This window comes from Lagenorhynchus albirostris, chromosome 16 (genome assembly GCF_949774975.1).
Source record: "Lagenorhynchus albirostris chromosome 16, mLagAlb1.1, whole genome shotgun sequence".
Taxonomy (NCBI): domain Eukaryota; kingdom Metazoa; phylum Chordata; class Mammalia; order Artiodactyla; family Delphinidae; genus Lagenorhynchus; species Lagenorhynchus albirostris.
The window spans coordinates 29,419,955-29,442,334 of NC_083110.1; the positions used below are offsets into that span (position 1 = coordinate 29,419,955).

General features: G+C 44.7%; 2 protein-coding genes across 5 annotated transcripts in view; one reads left to right on the forward strand and one right to left on the reverse strand.

Annotated features, from left to right (window-relative positions):
• Positions 1 to 13,241, reverse strand: part of POLR3A (RNA polymerase III subunit A) — a 51,961-nt gene extending 38,720 nt beyond the window's left edge. For both annotated transcript variants that reach the window (XM_060125745.1, XM_060125743.1), the window contains exons 1-10: positions 13,062 to 13,241; positions 10,010 to 10,145; positions 9,605 to 9,742; positions 8,895 to 9,066; positions 8,607 to 8,761; positions 3,703 to 3,942; positions 3,228 to 3,390; positions 2,915 to 3,051; positions 1,363 to 1,466; positions 184 to 325 (exon numbers count right to left, since the gene is read on the reverse strand). In XM_060125745.1, the coding sequence (XP_059981728.1) occupies positions 184 to 325; positions 1,363 to 1,466; positions 2,915 to 3,051; positions 3,228 to 3,390; positions 3,703 to 3,942; positions 8,607 to 8,761; positions 8,895 to 9,066; positions 9,605 to 9,742; positions 10,010 to 10,145; positions 13,062 to 13,105 (1,431 nt within the window). In that variant the 5' untranslated portion in view covers positions 13,106 to 13,241. The remainder of the gene's footprint in view (positions 1 to 183; positions 326 to 1,362; positions 1,467 to 2,914; positions 3,052 to 3,227; positions 3,391 to 3,702; positions 3,943 to 8,606; positions 8,762 to 8,894; positions 9,067 to 9,604; positions 9,743 to 10,009; positions 10,146 to 13,061) is intronic.
• Positions 13,242 to 15,051: 1,810 nt separating this feature from the next.
• On the forward strand, positions 15,052 to 21,516 carry RPS24 (ribosomal protein S24). Of its 3 annotated transcripts, XM_060126990.1 has the most exons (7): positions 15,052 to 15,075; positions 16,594 to 16,659; positions 16,749 to 16,958; positions 18,512 to 18,622; positions 19,266 to 19,283; positions 21,046 to 21,067; positions 21,430 to 21,516. In XM_060126990.1, exons 1-5 carry the CDS (start codon positions 15,073 to 15,075, stop codon positions 19,269 to 19,271), a joined length of 396 nt encoding a protein of 131 aa, XP_059982973.1. In that variant the 5' UTR covers positions 15,052 to 15,072; the 3' UTR covers positions 19,272 to 19,283; positions 21,046 to 21,067; positions 21,430 to 21,516. The 3 variants fall into 3 exon arrangements, with proteins under 3 accessions (XP_059982973.1, XP_059982974.1, XP_059982972.1); XM_060126991.1 differs by lacking the exon at positions 19,266 to 19,283; XM_060126989.1 differs by lacking the exons at positions 19,266 to 19,283; positions 21,046 to 21,067.
• Positions 21,517 to 22,380: the final 864 nt, after the last annotated feature.

Here is a 22,380-nt window from a genome sequence, read left to right on the forward strand (position 1 = left end):
AAACATTGAAAGGAAGTTTGAAATTTAAGAGTTTCACTCAAAATAAAAAACGAGAGAAGAGGAAAACCAAGAGTTATGAAAATTTGAGATTACTGGCAACTTAAATTTTAGAAGTCTGGAATTTAGCATGGCACACACAGCAAAGTTCCACCCAACAGAAATAAAAACCAGTCTCATGCTCACCAGATGCGCCATAATGCTCAATTTGTGCAGCGAAGGCTGCCGATTGAACAGAACCACGTCTCCATCTATGAGGTGTCTCTCCACAATGTCCCCATACTTGAGCTCCTGAGCCATCTTTTCTCTGTTTCCGTATTTCAAAAACCTTAACATACAATAATAGACATAATCTGTGAGAACAAAGTTTCCTCAGCACGTTTCTCCCTCTTCATATCAGGATTCAGTCTCTAAAATGATCACTTTTCATTGTATTTAAGGTGCCTCCATACGCCATTAATTAAACTACAACAACAACAATAAAATTTTATTTTATTTTATTTTTTTGGCTGAGCCGCATGGCTCATGGGATCTTAGTTCCCTGACCAGGGATCAAACCCTGGCCCCCAGCAGTGAAAGCGCTGAGCCCTAATCACTGGACCCGCAGGGAATTCCCTAAACTACAACAAACTGCTTGTAAGATCTATCTTAATTTTAGAAACGTCAAGATATGATAAAAGCATGTCTTGGAATCACAGAAATAGAGTAATAAACCAGCTTCTCCCACACGGCCCTGGTGATATGTCTGAATCTCATGAGATAAAAAGGCACTGGTGGGCTTCCCTGGTGGCGCAGTGGTTGAGAGTCCGCCTGCCTATGCAGGGGACACGGGTTCGTGCCCCGGTCCGGGAAGATCCCACATGCCGCGGAGCGGCTGGGCCCGTGAGCCATGGCCGCTGAGCCTGCGCGTCCGGAGCCTGGGCTCCACAACGGGAGAGGCCACAACAGTGAGAGGCCCGCGTACCGCAAAAAAAAAAAAAAAAAGGCACTGGTGATCAGCTCATCTCGCTGTGAAAAGCCAGAACGGGCAAAATGCATGTCTCCTGGGCCATGAGCACACTGAGGTAACCCCAGGGTGCCCAGGTGACATAGAAAATGATCTGCTTTCATATCCCAATGCATTCTGTCTTTCTAGATCCAATAACATTAAATGCTATGGAATAAATGAACACTGTACGTACATTCAACAAGCCAAGCAGAGCAAACGAGCAATGTACCTAGGCTCACTGCAATTTAAATAGATATTTTCCACGTGCTACAATATCACAACAATTGTACTTTGGAGTGCATTCTGTGCTAAGTATGGTGACAGTAAGTTTGGTCATGAGAAGACAGTTACATCCAACCAGATCAGGAAAGCATTACCTTTTCATTTGCATGTGTCTCTGCTGAATGAAATTGGCTCCTGGGTGAACTTCAGGGCCATTTCGAACCAGCTTCCTCAAAAAGTTGATGTTTGCCTTGTTCACCTGGCGGACCACATTATAAAGCAGAATGAGACACTGTTAATTCTAGAAGCTAGCACACTATACTGAACTGGATCTCAGTCGTTACTTTCCTTATCTTGTCCTAGGAGAAAGAGAGGCACCTGCAGGCACCCTGCTGCCAGGGTCTTGAGTGTAAGGACAACAACGGGATGGTACCAGGTTCAAGTCTGAACTTGGTCACTCACTTGCTGGGTGACAGGGCCAAGGCCTTTACCGGCCTTTGGTTTCCCTAGTGGTTCAACGAGTGGACTGGAATGATCTATAGGGACCTTCCAGCATTCTGTAATCCTAAAAACAGGTGGCAGCTTCATCTGCAATGATTTTCCATGGGCTTCTAAGGTTTAAAAGTTGTGACAAAGCGATAAAGAGGCGTGGACATATATACACTACCAAATGTAAGGTAGATAGCTAGTGGGAAGCAGCTGCATAGCACAGGCAGATCAGCTCGGTGCTTTGTGACCGCCTGGAGGGGTGGGATAGGGAGGGTGGGAGGGAGGGAGACGCAAGCAGGAAGATATATGGGAACATATGTATATATATAACTGATTCATTTTGTTGTGAAGCTGAAACTAACATACCATTATAAAGCAATTATACTCCAATAAAGATGTAAAAAAAAAAAAAAGAAAAGAAAAAAAAAAAGAGTTTACCAGAGCTGCTGGAAAAAAAAAAAAAAAAAAAGTTGTGACACCGGCACCATAGGCCCTGGGCTGTACGGCCACGTCCTGTAGCCTCTTGGACAACAGTCTCATGGGACACCACTTCAGAGAAGGAAACTCTGGATCATCAGTAACTCAACCGAGGACACTTTCTACACAAGCTTAACCAGAAGCCTCTGTGGTTTGGGCTAATTATGACTCTCAAGGGCAAAGCCAAGGGCAATCAATATCCTCCTGTTACCAGGCCTTTCGATTATCTACACCTCGGTTAAAAAAAACTACTGTAAATACCAGTTTACACTCATGATGAATAAGAACTGAGTGTAAAGCAGTACAGCCTTTCTGGTTATGCATCAATAGCCTTAAAATATTCAAAGTCTTTGATTCACTGATTCTAATGTTTTAAAAATAATAACTATCCCAAGAAAATTAACTGGTGGTGTGTTTATCATAAGTTACTTTAACACCTGAGGTATGAACTAAGACAGATGTTAAAGATGATATTATTTGGGAAAAAAAAAGTTGCAGACTTGTCTGTTCAATGTATATCTGAGTATATATACATAAAGGCAGACACAACTGTGGCTGTACGTGTTGTAGATATTACACGTGGTGACATACGTATGAAGCAAACTGGAAAGATAAACACACATGCCAAACTGTGGGTCGGGTGGGTTACTGGGGCTTTTCCACTGTCTGTTGTTTGGAATCTCAGAACATGACACAAAAGACTGGATTCAGACAAAATACTGAGCAACTCAACGTACCTACCTTCTCAGGGAAAGTCAGAATCCTGGCCACGTGCACTGGCACAGCCACCTCATCAATTCGGAGGTTGGGGTCAGGTGAGATGACTGTTCTGCCAGAAAAATCCACTCTTTTTCCTGAGAGATTGCCTCTAAATCGACCTAAATAAATAAAAATATATCACAGGCCTCCAAGGTACAACGTGTGCTGTTGGGGGCAATGTGACCAGAAAGCCCAAGGTGAGTCCGTGACCTCCAACTGGATAAGCTGGACATACGTTCCCCAAACTGAAACAAAGGCAGTAGACCGTCTCCTGCACACATCTTTGGACACGTACCCTGTTTTCCCTTCAGGCGCTGGACAAACCCTCTGGTCCATTTCTTGGGCGCCATGTTGAGGGGAATGCCTGAGAGCTCACTGTTAATGTAGAGGGCGCACTGCAGCTGCAGGAAATCCCAGTCTTCCATGATCATCTGGGTCTTAGCTCCTGATATCCGATGCTAAGAATAAGCAGAGGATAAACAGAAACAAGCCTGGTCCATTTGACTTTCTCCATCAGACACTTCTGTTTTCATGCTAATGGGAAGCACTGACCTTTTTTTTTTTTTTTTTTGCGGTATGCGGGCCTCTCACTGTTGTGGCCTCTCCCATTGCGGAGCACAGGCTCCGGACGCACAGGCCCAGCGGCCACGGCCCACGGGCCCAGCCGCTCCGCGGCATGTGGGATCCTTCCGGACCGGGGCACGAACCTGAGTCCCCTGCATCGGCAGGTGGACTCTCAACCACTGCGCCACCAGGGAAGCCCCACTGACCTTTTTAATGACATCATTTAGGAAAATGATTTCTGTCAATTTCATCGTCAGATCATCTTCGTTGGTGCCAGACTTCAAATCGCTCACGACAGAGGGTCTAATACACAGAGGAGGCACTAAAAGTCGTGTGAGAATCAAATCGGAGGGCTTTCCAGCTTCTGGATTCATCAGAAGTAGAGGGACATCTTCAGCTGGGATTCGTTTAAATAAATTCAGAACTACTAAGGGATTCAAGTTTTCCTACGGAAAGGAGGGAAGGAAGGAGTGGAGATACATGTTAGTTTTCCACAGCTTAGGCAAAGGTTTACTTCTACATGTCCTCTAACCTATCTGCCACTTAAATGATAATACGCCCAAGTGATGACAGAGACTTCTGATAACATGCTACGTTGCAAGGGCCCTAAAAATGTTCATGCCTTTTATTCCAATAATTTAAGCCAACAATTCCACTCCTCGTAATTATTCCAAAGGGTACGATTTTAGAAATTAACAGAAAGATTCAGCTACAAGGATGTTCACTAACGCTGTTCTTAATGGTGAAAAGCTGGAAACAGCCTGACAGGTGACTGAGTCAATAAAATCATGGTACAACCATACATGGAAAACTATGAAGCTATTAAAAACAAAAAAGAAGCTACGGAAATGTGGCTACTGCCATGAAAGGTGTTCACAAAATATTGGTAAATGAGATAAGTATGTCTATGATGTGATCTAATCTGGGGGAAAATGTACATCTATACAGAAAAGAGGAAATGGAAGAGTTTACCAAGGTGTGAACAGGGCTGTCTTTAGATGAGTGGAATTATCATCTTTTTGCTTCTTTTTTTACATTTAAACTTTCTGTAGTGAACTTATATTGTCTTTGTATTAACTTCACTTAATAGAAGTGCTAGGCTCTAACAACTTACTCATAAGAACTATGTAAATTATCATAGATATTCAAACATCATAGCTAAGAATGGTCAGATTGTGTTGTTGCTGGTTATTAAATTTTCTTGGGATCAAAGGTTTTGACTGAGACTATATGTTATAAGCAGCATTTGCTATGCAATAACTTAATGAGAAGGGGAACAAAGTTAAGAAAGAAACGTTTGAACAGCCAGCTACTGCTCTTAGAACACTGCCAATGAAAAGTTTCTGTGGTCCCGCCCTGGAGGATGGCAGTGCAGCTGGGTTCTTCTAGGAATCCCTCCAGATGTTTTCCGGTCTGGGTCCCTGTCCAGAGAAGAATGCCCCTCCTCAGCACCCCTGTCTCCCAGTGATGGGCACCTCGCTGCCAACAGAAGCAATCAGGGAGGAAGTATAAAACTAATAGAATTCTAGCACGGCATGAAGGCCAGATGTCACCTGCAGTACCACAGTCAGTCCTAGATGAGAACGTCATGGAGCTGGAGACCGTCCAGGAGGGCAAGGAAGGCAGGAGGACTGGCAGGAGCCTGGAAACCAGTTCTCAGCAAGAGCAGCTACCCGAGAGTGACAGAACAACTGCATCCCAAGAGGCACGTGGAAGAGGCGGCTGACTTACTGTTACGCGCCAGGAAGCAGAGTCAGGGACTGCTGGACGGTAGAGCAGGGCTCAGCTTTGTACACGGCGGAATACCCTAACAGCTTGAGTTCTCTAGCAATGCAGCGTGGCTGCCTCGGGTGGTGGTGAGATGACACGGCTAGAAAGACATCAGCCAGGGCAGCCTAACACTCAGTCTGCAGGGATGATGCCATCTATGGAGACACTCTTACCTGCAGGTCCACCACCCCCTGGATTTGTATTAAAATTGGGGATGGATATATGTTAGTCTTCTGGGGATAGAGTCCGGAGTTTTTGTCAAGTCCAGGTTGGGTCGCATGTCTAAGGTCACAGAATAAATAAGCGGCAGAGCTGGGCTCTAATCTCAGGTCTGTCTGACCCCAAAGCCAAAGCTCTTAACCACCACCCTAAACCACGTCTAAGGTGTCGCCTGGGTCAGGTGAGCTGGGGCGGACAGGGAGAGGGTGGCAGTGGGGGACACCATGAGAGGCAATCTAGACGCGTGAGACAAGTGACTCCTAAGTGGGAGGGGGTCACCTCCTGGGCCCAGCCATTTAGGCCTCGTCACTTGGAGACTTTTCCAAACAAGATGCCTCCCAGGCCCCAGTGGAGAATTCTATTGCAGAGTGTGTGGAGCAGAGAAGCGGTCCCCAGCAAGTAAGGACAGTGGCCACAGGGGTCCAGGCAGAGAGCTGGCAGGGGAAAGTGGTAGTGGATGTCAGGCAGGTTGATCTCGGAGCAGCAGGGGAGGCTGCAAGTAAGGCCACACCCCAGAGAGCTGGGGCACCCCTCAGGCTCACTGACAAGGCTGCCAGCCAGGCTTCTGATTGCTTTCTACACAGTCATCAGCCTGGAAGGTAGAATTCTTCTACACTCGTGACAGTAGAAGGACAAGATCCACTTTCTCAGCCTGCACTTTCACTTCCTCTGCAGGAGCTTAGTTCTAACTGCCTTGAAGACACCTCCACTGGAATGCACTGCTGATGCCCTCCCCCATTTCCAGGAGAACTTCCATGTTTCCAGATGCTTGCGCATGGGCACCCGCTCGCCTCTGACCACCCTCTCACACCCAGCGCTACAGTGGCTGGTCATCAATTCCTGTCCATTCTGACTGCATACGATGACTCTGCCCCTGGCTCCACTATCACTACCCAGGTTCAGGATCTGTTTTCTTTTTGCATCCCCACCCCCCAAATCAAGGCATAATTTAAATACAGAAAATTGCACAAATCTTAAAGAGATTGATAAATTTTTACATGTATACACTGGTACACATATACCACCATTCAAATCAAATAAAGAATATGTCCCTCTCTCCAGAAAATACCCTGATATCCCCTTTGCCAGTCAGTACTAAGCCCTTATCCCAGATCAGTCTTGCCTGTTCTTAGACTTGATCTAAATGGAATCATACGCTTTGTACTCTCTTGTATAAAGCTGCTTCCTCTCAGCAGGATCCTGAGATTCAGCCAGGCTGTGTGTGTCAGCTCATTCCTTTCATTTCGGGATACTATCCCATTGTGTAGATCTGTGACAATTTCTACATTCTCCTGTTGACAGGCATCTATCTGGGCTGTTTCGAATTCTGGCTTTTATTAATAAAGCTGTAATGAACATACTTGTACAAATATTTCTGTGGACATATGTACTCATCTCTCTTGGGTATACACCTAAGAGTAAAGCTGCTAGATCACAGGGTGAGTGTGGGTCTTATTTTATAAGGAATTGCCAAACTGTTGTTTGGAGGGGTGGAAACGTTTCACACGGCCACCATCAATGTAGGAGGGCCAGCTGCTTCAGATCCTTGCCAGCACTCGGTTTTCAGTTGTTTTACATTTTAATTTTGCTGAGAGGGTCTGTGTGTGTGTAGTTTTAATTAGTATTTCCCTGATGAGTGACAACACTGAACTTTTCATCTACTGATTGGCCATTTGAATATAACCTCTTGTGAAGTGCCAATTCAAGTCTTGCTTCTGCTTTCAAAAATCGGGGTTTTCTGGGACTTCCCTGGCGGTGCAGTGGTTAAGACTCCGCCCTTCCACTGCAGGAAGAACGGGTTCAATCCCTGGTCAGGGAACTAAGATCCTGTATGCCGTGTGGTGCAGCCAAAAATAAATAAATTAAATTAAATTAAAAAAAAAAAAATTCGGGTTCCCCCCCTTACTGATTTATAAGAACTGTGTCCTATATTCTGGACATGAGAGTCCTTTATCAGACAGATGAAGTGTGACTATTTGCTCCCACTATGTGACCTGCTTTTTCATTTTTGTAATGGTGTCTTCTGATGAACAGTCAGGCTCTTCTAAAATTTCGTTATTAATTCTCGTCCCTTCCCTGCTCAAAATCTCAATGGCTCCACATCCCCCAAGAGTGGGATGCCCTCTGGAAAGCAGACTCAGCTGTTCGTCCTTCCTACAGCACAGGCTATGCTCCGATGGCCTTGGCTAGGACTCTCCCTCCACCGCTCACTGTTATCTTGGGCGATGCTGCCGCATGGTTGCCGCGAGGATTAAATACAAGGCAATCCACGGAAAGAACTTGGAACAGTGCTGGAAGGCAAAAGCAGTCACTACATGCAAGGTGCTTTCAGGACTTTCAAACAGAACCTCAGCTTCAGAACAAGCCTGAACGCTGCCACCTGGACGTGCTGAGCTCGTTGCCCTTGACTCTCTAAACCCTACTCAAGTTTAAGGACCAGAATAAACCACACCTTTCTTCACAGTCCCCCCTAACCAAGTCCAAAGTGACATATTCCTCCAGATTTCCCACTGAACTCACTGTCCTTGCCATTCCTGTGACAGTTGGCACTGTGCCCCATGGTACTGGCTATGTTTTCACAGATTAGTGACCTACGACACATCTAAACCGTGGGATCCCTGAGCACAGACCCACTGCCTTGCAGTTCCTGACATTCCCCCGCAGGTCTGACAGTTTGGTACTCAGCAGCCACTCAACTAATTTCTTAGTTTGGTGTACTATCAATTCTAGAAGGTACCAAGTGACTTAAGTGCTAATCAAACTCAGAACAAGACACTTCATGAAATTCTACTAATTAAGTTTGTGCCAGGTAAAGTACCTACAAATTCTTCTATGTCATTTTGCATGTGAGAAACAGGATCGCTCAGTGTATGCCCTACACGGTTGGAATTTTACAATCTTCTACAATGAAAATGTAACGCGTGTTACCCGTACAATTAAAAACGTGTTAGTTACGAGGCTGGTGCACATTGAACTTAGTGCCAGACGGATGCCTGTCATGTGGAGTACTCCCGGAGATCTAGCTCCAGGGGACCTCTCATTCTGGAGGAAGCTGTGTACCCAGAGGGGGAGGGAGAGGACATTCCATGCAGAGGGGGGCAGGCTTGCGTTCCAGGCTCACCTGTGCCCTCCCCAGTAGAGGCTCTACTTCTTTGTTATGCTCGATGGCGGTTTCGAAGGACTGAAGGAAATTTGACACGATAGGATCCACCACTTTCTTGTTGGTCTTGTATTTCTCATGGATTATCTTCAGTAACCCACATTTCTTTACAGTACCTGTAAGAGTTAATTTATTTTACCACGGTTGGAAAAATCAGGGTCTCGGTTAGGCTGGCCTGAGGCTGCGGTCTAGGAAATGCAGTTACAGAAACTGCCGCCACAACGAAAGATGAGAGGTGCATCCACTCACCATTAAAGGCGCCACAATGATGGCACGTGTTCTTCTTCCGGCATTTATCAGAGATTTTCTTCTTCAGCCCTCGCTTCTGGAGGTAAGTCAGGCCGGGCCTCTTTAGATAATCCAGAAACTGCTTCTTCTCCTCCTGGGACAGCATGATGTGGCAGCAGGTTTTACAGATCATCTTTTTAAAATGAAACAAAACAGGTAAAAGGATAAGAGAGGATGACAGAGTCTTTTCTTTCAATTCCTTTAAAACAAACTTTTTTGATACGATCTCCTGAGCTTTGGCCAGTAATAGATTTTTTTCTAAGTCTCTTCTTTTTTTAAAAAAGCCACCACCCCCTCTTGCCCAGGACACTTAGCTACAATGTACAGATCTACATGAAGACACGCAAAGGCAGCCCATGTTCACCAGAATGCTGGCCATAGTCAGAGCCAGCTGGTGGCGTTTTTGTTAACTATTTTTTCTTTTTTGTGCTGTTCTGTACTGCTTGAATTACTAATATTTTTTACAATGCCTATCTACCACCTACTCAAGGAAAACCAAGGAAAAAGAATTTTTAAGCAATTTAGCTTATTGCAAGATGAAATATTGTTTTTAGTATAAAAATGTTCTCTACATGTATCTCCCACCACTCATCATTCCCAAGCTCACTCTAATGTCCCTAGATCAATAACTCCCAGGTTTATACCTTGGAGATGAACACATACATGCTTACCTGTAAGATACCTATGACTGCTCGGAAGTACCCCACATGAAAACATGGCAATTCCAAGTCAATGTACCCATAGTGGCCCAGACAGTCAGCCAAGTTCTTCCCACAGGTTTCACAAGGACGGTCCTTCTCACTCGTACCCTGTGGATAAGAGCACACCATAATCAATGGAGACCAGTGGACAGGAAAGTGGGACCAGTCCTCACAGGTGACCAGGGGACTCAGAGTCAGAATCCCCTGGGAAACTGCAGGGTATTCACATCCGCCTGACCAAAGGAGGCTGGCGTCCCTGAGAGGCGCAGGGGAATGGGGGAGGTGGAAGGAAGCCCTTGCTTCTTCCTCTTTGGTAAGTCACCAGTTTCATCAGCAAGTGAAAACACATGGAACCAGGAAGGGCAGGGGTCTTACCATCCTGTGGTCAAGCACCCCATATAGCAGTGGGGCATGGTTGTTGTCCTGGCTATACAGGTTCTTACTCACAACCTGGATGTGAGCCTGCTGGCGCATCTCCTCAGCTGACTTCATTCCAAAACAGATGTGGCTTCTGGGATGGAAAGAGATAGGGGAACAGTTACATCAAAACCACTTACCAAAAATAGCATTTATGCATATGACCCACCATAAGCAACCTTGCCCTTCCAACTCCCTATAGGCTCTGCTCTCTCATTATTAAATGTCACTTCATCCTGCTGACTCGTTCCCTCTTAAGTTTCTTTTGTGGTCTCTTCTACTGCCTTCTCTTGAATATTGGCATCTCTCCCTACCTAGGGTTACAACCCTCAAATTTTTTTCATTCTACACATTCTTTCTGAGTGGTGTCTGTCTAATCTCTCTCTGCAGGCCAGCTATCTCCACTCAGCTGGAGACCATACAGATACTTCTTCTGGACAGTTAACAGGCACCTCAAACTCAGCACATCTAAAACAAAGCCCGGAACTTTCTCTCCCAAATCTGTTCCTTGTTCATTTTCCAAAAAAAACTGGGGGTTTACGTATGATGTGCCGGGCACCATCCTCAGGGGCTGAGGATACAGATTAGATAAGACAGGGAATTCCCTGACAACATGGGGCTCAATTTCAGGGAGGGCAAGACAGAGAATAAACAAATAGATACACAAAAGTGAATAGATGCAGGGGAGGAAAATGACGTGAAGCGGTAGAGGAGAGTCTGAGGAGACCATGTCGTGTGGCCAGAAAGTCTGGAAAATTGACATTTCCGCTGAATTCTGAATAAGAGGGAGCCAGCTGTAAGATTGCCCAACCAAGAAATTCTGTGTGTCAATCTCATTTCTCCCTTACCCATCCCTACCAATCCTGTCAATTTCACACCCCTCAAACTGAGAGAATGGCCATCATCAAAAAGTCTACAAATAATAAATGCCGGAGAGGGTGTGGAGAAAAAGGAACCCTCCTACACTGTTGGTGGGAATGTAAATTGGTACAGCCACTGTAGAGAACAGTATGGAGGTTCCTTTAAAAAGTAAAAATAGAGCTACATATGATCCTGCCATCCCACTCCTGGGCATATATCCCGAGAAAACTATAATTTGAAAAGCTACATGCACCCCAATGTTCGTTGCAGCACTATTTACAATAGCCAAGACATAGATGCAACCTAAATGTCCATCAACAGATGAAGGATAAAGATGTGCTGTAGATATATACAGATATATGCATATATATATATATTTACAAACACACCCACACAGTGAAATACTAGCCATAAAAATGAAAGAAATAATGCCATTTGCAGCAACACAGATGGATCTAGAGATTATCCTAAGTGAAGTAAGCCAGACAGAGAAAGACAAATATCACATGATACTGCTTATATGTGGGGGAAAAAAAAGATACAAATAAACTTATTTACCAAATAGAAATAGGACTTTCCTGGTGGGGCATTGGTTAAGAATCCGCCTGCCAATGCAGGGGACACAGGTTTGAGCCCTGGTCCGGGAAGATCCCACATGCCGCGGAGCAACTAAGCCCGTGAGCCACAACTACTGAGCCTGTGCTCCAGAGCCCGCGAGCCCCAACTACTGAAGCCCGCGCGCCTAGAGCCTGTGAGCCACAACAACTGAGCCTGCGCTCTAGAGCTCACGAGCCACAACTACTGAGCCCGCGTGCAGCAACTACTGAAGCTTGTGCACCTTGAGCCCGTGCTCTGCAACATGAGAAGCCCGTGCACCGCAACAGAGTAGCCCCTAGTGGACGCAACTAGAGAAAGCCCTCGTGCAGCAACAAAGACCCAATGCAGCCAAAAATAAATAAATAAATAAATAAATTTAAAAAACAAAACAGAAGTAGACCCACAGACATGGAAAACAAACTTATGGTTCCCAAAGGGAAAGGGGGGAGGAAGAGATAAATTAGGAGTTTGAAATTAAAGTATACACATTCTATATATAAAATAGATAACCAACAAGAACCTACTGTATAGCACAGGGAACTATACTCAACATTTTGTAATAGCCAATAAGGGAAAAGAATCTAAAAGAGAATATATATATATAATTGAATCACTGTACTGTACACCTGAAACTAACACAACATTGTAAATCAACTACACTTCAATTAAAGAAAAAAAGATTCCTCACTGCCTGCAAGATGGCTCTGAAACAAAGCTTCAAATCTACTTCCTTCTCATCACTATACTTTCTCCCTCCTGTAGGCTCCTGGAAGAAGGCTGTTCTGCCTGAACCCCTTGCCCACCTGTGCTGTCAGAACCCCCTATGCCTACCCTTGTCCTCGCACTTGTCCTATCCAACGTTGACTTGTCTACCTTCTCCAGCTAGACTAGGCAGTAAGGTCTTACTCATGTCATATCTTCATGTCTATCATCGGGGCCAGAACACAGTACCTTCCTCACTAAGCATCTACTACAAGAATGATTGATTTGTTTCTCTACTGGAAGGTCTAAGGAGAGGTTGTGGCCTACTAAATTAGCTCTGAAGAAGGTTCAGAATAACAGCCTCATTTCTGAGGCTGCTATCCATCTGCCTGTGATAGAGCTTTCTAGCTGGCAACTCCATTCTTTTGGTCAGCAAATACTACCTCCGTGTCATGTGCTCTGCAGCAAAATGAGTCCCCGCCCCAGGTCGCTCCCATTCATTGCAATGACCAAAGATTTGCTGAAAGGGGTCATCGTCTCACCTCAGGAGAACTCGAGCTTCGGCCCATGGTGCACGGATCGCCAAAGTTCCCACCACATCCCCCAGGTTCCCACCACATCCCCCCTTCTCCGCCCAAGGAACCACCCCTGGCCTGGGTTCCCCAGGTCGTGAAAGCCCTCTGCCCGATCAATATCCATTAATCTAACCTGATACTCCTGAACTGTGCCCACACCTCCCACTGATTCCTGGCCCTTCCCTTCCAACCGACCTCACCTCTGACCCTTCCCTGACCTCGGACCCCTCTGCCCCTAATTTCTCTGCTCTTCGGGGAGTTTTGCTCCATCTTACATTTTCTTGGCCACATCCGTCTCCCGGAACTGCTCCTTCACCATGGTGACGGCTGCCGGGGCTCCCTCCTCGAGACTCGCTGAGCTAGATTAGAAATACGATGCTCACAGCACCCGCCCGGGACTAATTCTTAACTGGTTGCTAACACATCCCCGGCATTTTTTCGGCCACCGTAGCTCGCCCCACGTGCCCGCCTCCACTTCCGCTACTCGCCGGCGCTTCTGTCTGTTAAGAGAGGCTCCGAACACGCCGCTTTTCGCCTTCTCTCTACACTGCCATCTGGCGGCACCTCCTTGAAACTGTACCGAAACCTTCATGGTATTTTCAAGGTCCGGTTTCCGGTCCATTTCTTCTTGTCACCTGACACCTGCAAAGAAACTACAACCCCCCTGCCTCAAAACTTTTAGAAAACCAGAGAGCCAAAAATTGCATACAATGGAAAATCGTCTTATCAACATCAATACCATCTTAATTAAGAGTCTCTAATTATTTAAGGAAAGGTGGAGGCTAAAATGAACCTGCCTAAGGAACAGAGGACTTCATCTAGATTATCTAGAAAGGAAGTAAACAGGGCAGAAAACACGGCCATGCATACACCTCCAGTTCACAAAGTTATTTTGGAAAAGAAGAAGAATTAAACTTATATTATTGATTACAAAAACAGAAGATGAAAATCTGTGGGTTTAGTGTGAAAAGTGAGCCATGCTGAGCTAGGGAAACAAGATGAAGGGAGAATAGGAAGCGATTATTCATGTACTGAGGAAATAAATTTCTTATCTCACACCTCACACCCTGTGGGAGGTGATCCTAGTGTGACATCTTAGCGCATGATACTAGAGAGAAAACCATTCCACCATAGGACTCAGGGCTACAGAACCTGAAACTTACTTCTTTACTATTTGTGAGAAACTCTAAACAGAAACCAATAAAGTGGTTCAACACTTTTGAATTTTAAGGGATGCTGTCTTCAAACTTTATGGATCCCCACTAGTAAAACATGTCACAGCCAGAAAGCAAAGCAAACCAGATTTTCCTATTTCAGCAGTTAATATATCTTTGAAGATTTGGTGAGTGATTTTCATTATCTAGAAGTTAAAAACAGAGATTCTGGAACCACAGTATCCATGGGTGTTTAGGCACTACTGCTTAAAAGTTGAGCGACCTTGGGAAAGTTCCTTAACCTCGTGCTGTCATAGTTTCCCCATCTATAAAAGGGATAAGTAATATGTACCCTAATTCTTAGAGTTGGTGGGAAGGTTAAACGGCAAAATAAGGGTAAAAGTACTCAGAAAGTAACAGACACATAGCAGCGCTCTCAAAAGCCTGCAACCTGATTTGTCGGTCTCTGAACCTGCATGCTTATGTTCTTTATTGTTACACGTATGTCTCACTGTAAACTAACGAATTTCTCTATCAAGCAGATACTTATTAAAAGCTCACTTTTGTGGGGATTAAGATTTTTCAGAAAAAGACAAATTAAAGAATTTTTTATTTTTAATTAGAAAATCAGATTCTCTAAGCTCAGAAAAAATAATAGCAATAAATTAAAACGGTCAGTTTTGCGTACTTGAAATAAAAGTTTGAGTCCGGGTTTCTGCAGTTTCCCTAGCAGTAAAATGAGGAGGCTGGTCGAGAGGATCTCCAAGGATGCCTTCGAGCTTTACCAACCTCTAACGCGGTTGGAGGGGAATTAACTTTAATCCGGTTTACCGGAATTTTAAGTACAGACAGTTCAAGATAACGAATTGAAGTGGAACACGTGCTTGCGTAAACCTGGTCGGCCCAAACTGTTCCCCCTCCGGATTGGCCGTTCACGTTCCGGGGGTGTGGCGAAAGAGCGAAGAAAGCAGGTCTTATACACTTTCAATCAGGCATTAGCGCGGTCGGCCTCGTGGTCTGGCCACGCCCCCACGCCGGCGTCTCCCGGGGTCCTTCCGTGAGCGTTGATATGATTGGCCGGCGGAAGATAGTTCTCTTTTCCTTCCTGGCTGCTTGAAGATCAGCCGCCATCATGGTGAGTCTTTGCGGATCCAGGGATCATCCAACGCATATCTGGGCCATCCTCCGTCCCCTGGTCCCGCCGTTAGCACTACGGCCGCCCGAAGCCCGATTGCTCTTCCCTGGCCGTGTCTGACGGAGGCCGGTTGCCGAGGGCCGGGGAGCCGCCGGCGGGGAGTCCGGGCTGCGCTGTCGACCCAGACATGCCGGGCTTCGGAGTCCTCGGAATGGGGACTGAGGGAGCGGCTGCTGCGTTTGTCGGCTTCGTGGAGTCTAGTGGGTGGGGTGGGATGGGGTAGGGTGAGGAGAGACACATCGCACTTGAACGCTTAATTTGAGGTAGGCGGTTCGCCGGTGAAGGCAGCCCAGGAGGAGAAGAGGGTGTCGGGAGCGCCCGGGCGTGTTGCGACGACTGAAACCGTTCCCACGTGTAAGCTAGAATATTGTCAGCCGAATGGATTCTCTTGTTTCACAGGGGGGAAACAGGCCCCGGGAAGAGGAGCCACTTTAAGGCTTGCCATGTCATGATTAGCTCATTGGAAGGTTCACCTGTTTTTAACCCCACTCTATGTGCGAGCTGTTTTTCCCTTGGCCCTTACTTTCAAGAATCGAATATTGTTGAAGTGAACTTAGTGTGGTATGGTTTTTCAGACTGCAGTCGAAAATTAGTCTACTATGAGAGCTCTTCTTTTTGGTGAATTATTTTAGTGTAGGCACGCTGAATGCCCACATTCCTTGGTAGTCACTCATAGTGTAAAAGAGCAACGGGGCCATTCAGAAGGGGGTACAGTTTTTTTTGTGGGGTGTAGCGTTGGTCATTCAAGAAGGGTAGTTTACAAGGAGGTGGTGCAATGCTTGTCACATCTGTGCAGGATGCAATAAACAGGGTGGCGTGACAATAACATTTATAGAGTCACAGCTTTACTCCAGAGAAGTAGGCTTTAATTGGGGGTGATTTTTTGCCTCTGAGGGGACAGTTGACAAAATCTGAATACATTCTTGGTCACAACTGGGAAGCGCAGGTGCTACTGGCATCAAGTGGTTAGAGGTCAAAGATGCTGCTCCACAGTCTAAAATGCACTGGACAGTCCCCCCGTCTGGACCAAAATACCAGAGGTTTGAGAAACCTTGCTGCAGAGTGATTTCTGTAATGAAGTGAAGTAAGGCGTTTCCAGACTTAAAATCTTGACAGATTCAGAATGTGGCTGTTGAGTGTTTTCTTGATGCTGTTTTTGTGATGGGGTGACCTGTGAGTTAGGCACTGTGCTAAGTGGGTTAGGAGATGGGAATTTGTGCATTTTTTTTTCTTTTATTGAAGCTTTTTTGCCACTAACCCATGTGACTCCTGAATATTTGAAATGTGGTTCCTGCAGCTGAGGAATTGCGTTTTAAATGTTTATTTTTAATTAATTATCCACAGATGGATAGCCACAGGGTCTACTGATTTGGACATTGCAATTCTAGCTCTTGGAAAATCACAGTGGGTCAAGAAAAGGTTGAATGGTTTTCTTAATGAGCGTTGTTATGTTTTCAGAATGACACGGTAACTATCCGCACAAGGAAGTTCATGACCAACCGACTACTTCAGCGGAAACAAATGGTAAGGAAGGGTATGTCAAAGGTTGGTTGTTATTCAGTTTCGAAGATGTATTTCATTATAATAAACACTAAACTTGGTAATCTTTTTAGGTCATCGATGTCCTTCATCCTGGGAAGGCAACAGTACCTAAGACAGAAATTCGGGAAAAACTAGCCAAAATGTACAAGACCACTCCAGATGTCATCTTTGTGTTCGGATTCCGAACCCATTTTGGTGGTGGCAAGACAACTGGCTTTGGCATGATTTACGATTCCTTGGATTACGCAAAGAAGAATGAGCCCAAACACAGGCTTGCAAGAGTAGGTGTCCTATCTGTTCAACAGCTGCTAAAGACATTTTTTCAGTAACATTGTGTTGTGCATGCAGTGGAATGAGCAAAAGCAAGCAGTCTGCAGGGGGACAACATACTAAAGAACTCTTAAGGGGTTGAGAGAAAAGGTTCTTTGATAAAATGCACAGATAGTTCTGAACAGGAGTTCAGAATGGGGTCTGCAGGATTTGAGGAGGTGACATTTGAGCTGGGTCTAGAAGAGCAGGTAAAGCAGTGCTCCTAGAGGTAGGAACTGGAAGTAGGTAGGGGGATGAGTTTAGACAGGTAGGTTGGCACCAAATTAAGTGAAATCTTTATTCCCAAACATGTGAGTTTGGGCTTAACTTCATAGGTTGCCAGGAACCATGAAAGCTTTTGGATCACTTCCTGAGTACCAAGCACTACACAATGACCTACAGTTAACTGTTGAACAACATGGGTTAGAATTATGAAGGTCCACTTACGCGCAGATTTTTTTCAGTAGTAAAATCTGTATTACAGCGATCCGAGGTTGGTTGACTGCACAGATGCGAAGGGAAGTGTGGATGTGGAGGGCCAGCTATAAGGTATAATCAGATATTCAACTGTGTTGAGGGTTGGCACCCATATTTGTGCAGTTGTTCAGGGCTCAACTGTACAGCAGTAGACTGGGCAAACTGCCTAGCTTATATACTAAATTGTGAATGAGCAAATGAATTGTTACTTTGAAATAGTTCTTGTGTCTGTCCCCTTTTAACTTTTTTTCCTCCTTGCTATTAGGTAAAATCTTTCCATTGAATAGGTATGTGGTAGATAGATGCTGCACTCTTTTTTTTTTTTTTTTTTTTTTTTGCGGTACACGGGCCTCTCACTGTTGTGGCCTCTCCTGTTGTGGAGCACAGGCTCCGGACATGCAGGCTCAGCGGCCATGGCTCATGGGCCCAGCCGCTCCGCGGCATGTGGGAGCTTCCCGGACTGGGGCATGAGCCTGTGTCCCCTGCATCGGCAGGCGGACTCTCAAACACTGCGCCACCAGGGAAGCCCTGCACTCTTTTAATTGGGTGGTCTGGGAGACCTGGCTGAGGTGAAGTGAAGCCGAGTTCCTTGTAAAGATAGGGGAGCATTCCTGTAGGCAGTAGGAAGAGCAAATGCAGAAGTGGGCAGAGTGAAGATGAGTAGCTGGATGCTGTCTCCGTGGGGGGTGTAGAGTTTTTGGGAAAGATTCCTCTGTCGGCTATGAGTAGGAAACAGGGAGTTGAAATGGAAGAGACCCTGAAAATGTGGAGACCTAGCGAACTGTAGGCTCCGAACCATAACAGCATGCACGGAGCGTTGAGTGCACGCTTTTCCTGTGCTGTTTTCTGTTCGTGCTATCTCAATTTAATGACCGTTTCTGTTCTAGCACAAACAAGTATTGTTAAATGTACTTGAAGAGTGTTGACTTCTGAAGCTGTATTTCTTGAGCTCCAGCCTGGTCACTTTCCCTACCGGATTAGTATGTAACGATGTTGATGTTTGCAAGTCACCTATGTGTATACGTATATATATTCCTTTCTTTTTCAGCATGGCCTGTACGAGAAGAAAAAGACCTCGAGAAAACAGCGAAAGGAACGCAAGAACAGAATGAAGAAAGTCAGGGGGACTGCAAAGGCCAATGTTGGTGCTGGCAAAAAGGTATAGTTTATCAAGGGAAATACAGAAATGTCAATTCCAGGTTTTTAGTTTGTAGAAAGGTGGGGTTTTGTTTTCTTAATAACCTTTCTTAATGTTTCTTCTTTTCCGACTTCTTCTGGATTACAGAAGGTAACCTGTTTTGAGAAGCCACGTAATGTAGTATCTTAACACCTCAGTAGAGTAGCTTTGCCCACCCCTTGTTAGCTCACAGATTAGCACAACATGGGGCCACATCGGTTCAGTGATCGGTAGAGTGATCCTGGTGGGTGCCTTGCAAGTCCTATCAGGAAAGTTTTCATTTTACTGCTAATTACAAAGATTGTTAAAGGGGGAGCGGATCTAGTTTCCCAAGACTTATTTTCTTAAAATTGACAACTGATTGAAGAAGCAGCTGAATCAATGTGGCCCATGTTTTCCTGGCATGCTGGAGAGGTAGCACAGTTCTCCATTGCTTTCCTCTCCAGTTAGTCAGGACTTAAGTGATTTTAATGATGAGCTTTTTACCAGCTTTGCTAGCTAATTGTAAGTAGTTGAATGGAATTAAGGTGTTGGGTTGTTAAATTAACAAATAATCAAGTGTTCTGTGAACTTTTTTTTTTTTTTTGCCTTTTTCCTCTACTTTCTTGGAATTCTTGTTCATCAGAAATGAAGTGTCTAGCAGGTACTGAGATTGTGAGCACGGTGTGGGGATGCATCACCTTCACTAAGTTTGCTTTGATGCTTTGCATGTTGGCTTTCGGAAGAGAGTTTTGTAGTATAGTCTATTATAACACCACTGCTACGGTTTAAAGTAGTATATTATGGGCAAAGGAGAAAAACTTTAAATGACGTTTATTTTGGAAACTCAAAAATGCATGTTAAGTTGTGAAGTGCCCCAGTGGAGGAAGGTAGCCGCTTTTAACTGGCACTTGGGAAATGCTGTGTTCCAGAGTACCACCTACCCAGGAAATGGCTTTACTTAACACAGGGCTTGGGAAGGATTCCCTCATCCAGTCATGAGCAGTCTTTTCCTTGGGGACTCTGGAGATTGGTTGATTCTCTGGCAGCTTTGGTGATAAACTGGTCCGGAAAATCTGGCAAAGCCTCTGTCCCGGGAGCACACACCGAAAGCTGCCTTTTACTGTCTCCTTTACTGTCCCATTGCTTTTTATTAGTTGATCTCCAGCTTTCCACCTGATGCCCTTTTTTTATTGGAAAATTTCCAAGATAATTGAATATTCACATCAAAGCCTTTGATAAATATGCTTTTCCCACAGGTACTTAAATACTTTTGCACATCTGAGCAGCCTAAAGCAGTAACATGTAAAGTGGGCTGAGAGTGGGTTGGGACTAGTAAGGTTTTGAAACAGTGGTGGTCACCGCTTGACATGCTTCCTCTCACCGACATGCTTCCTCTCACCGTGACTCCCCGCCAGACCAGGCCGTAAACCTGGTGTGCCTGCTCGGGCTGTAATCCCAGTGACTTCCGGGTGCCATGGAGGTGTGATGGACTGCCAGAGGAACTGCTTGCTGCTTAGTTAGAATAGCTGCTCCCTCTGTGAGGCTTAGTATACTTGTTGACAGAAGTTCCAGAAGTTGAAAAACAGTCAATATTTGTGTTCTGATCTAGATCTGAAGAACTTTTTTACACGTTGTTTTCTTCATTCAGCCCTTGAGTCACATGTGTGAGTGCTCAGTGGTGACGTGCAGAGTTTAGCCCTGTGGGGACCTGAGCTATCACTATTCCTGCTTCAGGTTGCACTAGTGCATTTCACTAGCACTGCTCTGAAAAGCGGCTGGAAAAGGAATGCATAAATGAGCACGTGTATTCTTTGGCTCAAATAAAAAAAGGCATAGTAATGTCCTTTGAACTTAGATGTTGGAATCCAGATGCTGGAGTTGCACCTTTCGGGTATAATAGAGTTGTTTTAAATTACGGAATAGTCTCATGTTTGAAGAGCAATTGAATTCTTTTTACATCAGCTGAGTTCTGCCTTTTTAAATACTAATTCACACTACTTGTGTTGATTGTGAATGGTGGCTTTTAATGTACTGAATTGAGACAGGTTTTAAAAGACTTGCTTGATCATTTAGAGCTCTCCCGTTGTGGTTAAATTAGACTTCAGTCTGCGATGATTCTCAGGTCTGTTGATGGTGCTAGCGTGCCCAGCACGGTGTTGCTGAGCAAAGCAGAGGCGCCTTCATGTGTAAGTAGGCAGTGGCAGCCTACGAACCATAGTAATCAGGCAGGCCGTTCTCAAAATTGGGTGGAATAAAATCAGTGAGTGTGTCTAGGGAAGTGCTCTTTATACAATTACAAAGAACAAAATAGTCATTAAGGTATCTGATTGCATGCAGATTATTTAGGAGTTTGAAAAGGGACTATTAATGAAATATTTCTTTTCCCTCTTCCCTCCTTTCCCCCTTCCCTGCCACTGATTCAGTGAGCTGGAGATTGGACAACAGGTATAATTCAAGCTTTTCGTTTAGATTGCTAGACTCCTTGGTTGACAGTCATTAAAAATAGAGCATGTGAAATGATTTAGAAGTATATTTACAAATGCTCTCAAGAGTTGTGCCCCTTAAAAACTAGCAGTGACAAGGTTTTGTTGTCAAAACTTGTTTTTTGTCTCATCCCTAACTTGAATGTTTGTGAGTTTTATATCTTGATGCTTACATTGTTTTAAGATCACACAAACTTAATATGGTCTAGGTTACTAATGTTCGTTCTGCATGAGTGTCATTAATTTTGGGGTTTGTTGAAGACTTTGAACTTTAATTTTTAAAGGCAGTTGCTAACTAAATTTTTCTTTTTCTTTAATTCACAGAAGGAATAAAGACTCTGCAGTGACTGTGTCTGTGGTGATTGTGCAGATTTTTCATGAGAGAGTTAATAAACTAAGACTTTTTACATATCTGGTTGTTTGGAATATATTTGAAGTTTACTGGGAGTGCTGTAAAATTGGTTTGCTGTTTAACAGATTTAGAGTGCTGCCCAAGTTCACATGTTCCATTAAGCATTCAGTGAAAACTTGCTATGTTGGGGTGGTGTTTGTCCTTCCCTTTAATGGCACAAAGATGTCAGGGTGTAGAGTATTGGCAGCGTGGGAGCATGTAGGGCCAGTCTGGTGTGCTCATGTTAATACTTGGTATTATAGTTGGTCAGTCTCTGAAAGAGACTCTTGAAACCTGAATTCCTTTTTGGTTTTACTAGAACCCCACTTAGTCTTTGTTACGGAAAAAAAATTTGCTGGCCTTGATAGAAATTAAGTTACTAGATTACATTCTCATCATTTATCCTGAAGTAAACAGGGTCTGTCAAAATTGTTATTTGTCTGTTGCGGGCTTGTGCTTATGTGATAAATGAGTGGTTTATTGTGGGTGGGGAATTTGAAAAAGGCTCTAGAGTGGTGAATATTTGTTTGTAATGTGTAATTGCTTGGTAAATCTGATTGTGCATGGGTTTTATGAAGCATTGAGGGTTATCTAGTGCTACTTTTTCTTTGCCAGATGCTTATTCTCACACTGGCTTTTTTAGGCATCAAGGTTGAGAACCTGAAATGTGGGTTATTGGCCAGTTGTGTGGGGTTGGGGGATTTGAGGAGGGGGTTGTTTGAAGGTTGCTGGGGGGTTGGGGTGCCATTTGAGAGAATAAGAAACATGAGTAGGAGAGCTTGGGTGTTTGGGAGGGGACAGAAGAGGCATTAATGGTTCATGGGTTTTGGATGTCATTCTTCCCTGAGGTTGGTGTGTGATTGGTTTCTACCTTAAGTGGGTCC

What these genes read in the sequence shown, in the direction of transcription:
- RPS24 (XM_060126989.1), top strand. An exon ending in TACTTCAGCGGAAACAAATG is followed by an intron (nt 16,660 to 16,748) that starts GTAAGGAAGGGT and finishes TAATCTTTTTAG; the next exon opens with GTCATCGATGTCCTTCATCC. An exon ending in CCAAACACAGGCTTGCAAGA is followed by an intron (nt 16,959 to 18,511) that starts GTAGGTGTCCTA and finishes TTTCTTTTTCAG; the next exon opens with CATGGCCTGTACGAGAAGAA.